Source organism: Cebidichthys violaceus, unplaced genomic scaffold (assembly GCF_023349555.1).
Source record: "Cebidichthys violaceus isolate CVI_PGR_0920_01 unplaced genomic scaffold, fCebVio1.0.p SCAF_13, whole genome shotgun sequence".
NCBI classification, from domain to species: domain Eukaryota; kingdom Metazoa; phylum Chordata; class Actinopteri; order Perciformes; family Stichaeidae; genus Cebidichthys; species Cebidichthys violaceus.
In genome coordinates, this window is record NW_027176296.1 from 5,329,551 (window position 1) to 5,333,543 (window position 3,993).

The 3,993-nt window shown below is 37.0% G+C and overlaps 1 protein-coding gene across 1 annotated transcript; it reads right to left on the reverse strand.

Annotated features, from left to right (window-relative positions):
- Nucleotides 1-572: 572 nt before the first annotated feature.
- On the reverse strand, nucleotides 573-3,187 carry srek1ip1 (SREK1-interacting protein 1). The gene is made up of 5 exons (XM_068707136.1): nucleotides 3,064-3,187; nucleotides 2,422-2,469; nucleotides 2,128-2,274; nucleotides 1,936-2,014; nucleotides 573-1,733 (listed from the first exon to the last, which is right to left on the reverse strand). Exons 1-5 carry the CDS (start codon nucleotides 3,074-3,076, stop codon nucleotides 1,496-1,498), a joined length of 525 nt encoding a protein of 174 aa, XP_068563237.1. The 5' UTR covers nucleotides 3,077-3,187; the 3' UTR covers nucleotides 573-1,495.
- Nucleotides 3,188-3,993: the final 806 nt, after the last annotated feature.

Below are 3,993 nucleotides of genomic sequence, written 5' to 3' on the forward strand. Positions count from 1 at the left end.
TTATATATATATATATATATATATATATATATATATATATATATATATATATATATATATATATATTTTTAGCCCCCTTCCTGCCTTTGTTTTTCTCAATAGAATTTCATTCTCTTTCTTTTTGTCTATTCATGAAGAATATGTATGTATAAAAAGCATGTTAAAAGGGGGGATTCAAATATAAGTACCTGATGCAAAGCAGTTCTGTTTCAATTTATGTTTATGTCAAACATGTTAATGGTTTACACAATATAGTGAACTTTCCTGTTACTGTGCTTCACACTTAAATAGACTCTCACCAGAAATATTAAGTATTAACGTGTGGCATGTGTGCCATTGAATGACTAATAGTCACATTGTGAATTGATTGAACAACATGTTTGCTTAGGATACAAACCACACTTTTGATTTTGTGTTTGATACTTGAAATATACGAATTAAATATTTTCTTTCAAAATATTATTTCCTTTTCATCTTTAATTCTCAGAAAGATGTTTAGTCCTTGTCCTTCATCTCACACTGAAGGTATTTTGCTGCCCTCTACAGGAAAAAAAGAATTCTGGAGACAGAGATACAAATATATATATTTTACTACAGTAAAAGAACACTCACAGGGAGGACCAAAGATGACAGACTGAAGCAACAGTATATTGTGCACAGGAAATACAAAAAGATGGATACAAAAATCTGTTAATGACAGCCAAAAATGTACACACAATATTTTTGGAATGAACTTTTGAAATGACCAGATGGTTTTCAACAAGGTGTGGGTGGTTAAATGATAACCTTTCTTTGACAATAATCACATTAGTAGCAACCACACCATCTCGCATGTACGTCCAGGAGTTTCATTGTACATAAAGCCATCTTAGAAAAGTACAACATAAACATTTAGACCAAGAGAAGACCAAAACACTTTTTTGTCTGCTGAAATTAACCAGTTCAACTGCTGCCGACATGTCAGCACTGATAAAAAAAATACACCATTGAGTGTATTAGTGATCGTTATCCGTGGCCATTCGTATTTTGTCAAATCATGTTTGGGATTCACATTCGACCCTTTCAAATATTTTTGGGTAAAAGAAAAAAAGAGGCATTGAAGCAGGAAAATGTATAAAAGAGCAACAACTACAGGACAGCACCCAGAAACGTATTACTAAAGACATGTACAGTATGACAAGAGTGTACCATGTGTCACTTAAAGATTCCTCTGCGTGCAACAAACACTGTCAGACGACAAAGAAACACTATAACAGAACATGTTCCCTGGCTTCGTACATGTTTTACAAAATTCTTCAGAGCATCCCAAAAACATTTTTTTCACTGGCATGATGGCATAAAACATACAATACACTCTACTGTGTTTTTGGACTAATTAATCATTTAAATCCTTGATGAAGTGGAAGATGAGGCGCCTTATTCACTCAGTTTCTGCAAAACATAATTTCCATGGACTGGAGAACAAACCTATTGGACCTCCAGACACTGTGCAGTCTCAGTCACTGTCTGAGGAGTCACTAGAGCTGGAAGAAGGGGAGGAGGAGGAGGATTCTTGTTTCTTCTTCTTCTGTCTCTTCTTCTGATGCTTCCCATGTTCCTTTTTGGTCTTTTTGCTTTTCTTCTTCCGGCTTTTCACTTTCTTTTTCTTCTCCCTCTCCTCCTCGTCTGATGAGGAGCAGGAACTGCTACGTTTCTTTTTTTTCTTTGTAGTGTCATCACTCGACGAGTTAGATCTGGAGAATAGAATAAAAAAAAACAACATTAATATGACTTAAAAAGGTCACAAATATGTAAATTGGCCAATAAAGGCAAACACATGTCAACATCAGCATCAAAGTCTGATCATCTGGGACATTACACAACAAAGCCTATAAGTGTAACACAGTGATGTATGAATTGAAGTGGAATGAAGAACAAGGTAGGAAAAACAGTTACCTCTTTCTTGACTTTCTGTCACTGCTCTTCTTCTGTTTGTGTCTCCCTTTCCTACCATCATTTTCATCATTACGGGAACCTGCACAGATTTGAAGACAGAATAGTCAAGTCACTTTTTACTGGAGTAATGGCTGCTCGTAACATCTTTAAAATCTGAAAAAGTATGTCATCATAAGAGGGTCATCATTTTACCTCTACTTCGCCCCAGCTTCTCATTGCCTTGAGCTGCAGGTACATCGTCTTCACTTTCCTCACTGCTGGTGCTGCTTACATCCAGAACAATGTCTTTCTGGGGGTCAACTCGGACAAAGTTTCGGCACTCAAATGTCAAGTGGCCCGCTGGAAGAAAAATAAAAAAAAAAAGTCCAAGAGAGCATGAATGAACAACCATGACAAAGCAGGATATACCCAAGACTAACAACACATACACATACAAACATCCTCCTTTAGTTTGCGATGGAACTTGTGTGTCAAAGCTTTACTTACGATATCCACATTTCTTGCACCCAGCTCTGATGTTGTCCTTATTAGGACCTGTGAGACGATAAGAAATACACGTGTGTTTTAGTGTTTGAAGTAACGTTAATGAAGAGCACACATGGGTGTCCATTAAGAAGACTAACGTTAGGTCAATATGTACATTAGCTAACTTGCACGTAGCTAAATAACTCCATTCTGTAGGACATATATTATAGCAATATATATTAAAGCATACTGACCATGTCTGGAGTTTTGCGAAACACTTGCAGTGCAACAACCGACAACAGATTCAAGCTTTCTACAATGAGTAAACAGTTTCTTTCTGTTTTATGTCGCAAACCGCTAACTCGCTGCTTATTAATTGCTATATTAACGCACTATAATAAATATGTAGACATGTATGAAGACATTAATACAGGGCCGTTACAGTCTCCTTTCCATGTGAAACAGTTTCTTGAGTGAGGTCTAAGATAACGTTACCGTTTAAAGTAACTATTAAACGGTTGTTTGGTGATGTACGTTGAGTGAACGCGTTAGGCTAACGTGAAGGTTAGCGCCACTTTGTTGAACCATAACATTACTCTGTGTGCCATTACAATTCCAGAGTGGACTTTATGAATCATACATAAAATACAATGCCATACCGACCTGGGGCAGCCATTGTGCTTTCCACGATGAAGCCGTAAAGGTGATCGTTATTAGAGCGCGAATCAACCAAGATTTCCACGAGTCTTCACTCAAAATAACGTCGGCCGGAAACATTTGTTGAACAAACTACTGGTTCCGTCTTCTTCTTTTGTCCGTTCATTTGGCGGCTTGCAAACTAAATTGTTGTCGCATTGTCGCCACCAACTGGACTGGAGTTTGGATCAATGGTTTGCACTGGTTCAAAGGATCTGCTCCCACTAGCAGTCTCGCAAGACCAAGCTTTAAAGCCAGCAGCGCTGAAGAGCTGAAAAACAACAATTTGATCAAACTAAGCCTGAAACACACTGTTTTGAATCGCTGAGGAACATTAGATGTAAAGAGACGAAATTATCTATTCTCTCTTATGTTCATACTTGTATGAATTATGAATAGACTACTATCTGAAAAAGTGTAAGAGGCTTTAGCTATTACTTGTTGGTGTATGTTCAATGTTCATATGTTTACTTGTTGGCATTAAGACTTAGCCTGCAGTAAGGTGAACAATATTCAAATGTTAAATCAAATTATACAATTGCAATGCAATATATAAACGATGTAGGCCATTTGTGCAAGCATTGTTTAAGACACAATTAAAAAATGAAATTTTGTAATCATTTTGAAAATGAAAATGACAGCATTTGACATCAAACTCTGCGTCAAGTTATTCTATCTTAAAGAAATGCTAAGAATTTTTCCAAAACAATGTTGTGCTTAATTGGTTTCCCAGTAAAGCCAGTTGTGGGTTTTTTCGGGGGTTATTTGAAGACAGGCAGAGTCAGACTGGCAGATGGAAAATGTCGATAGATGCAGTGCCCTCAGACATGCCCTCATCATCATGTCTGTGACTGTGACACACAAACGAACACGCACACAAACGTGATCTTTTTGATG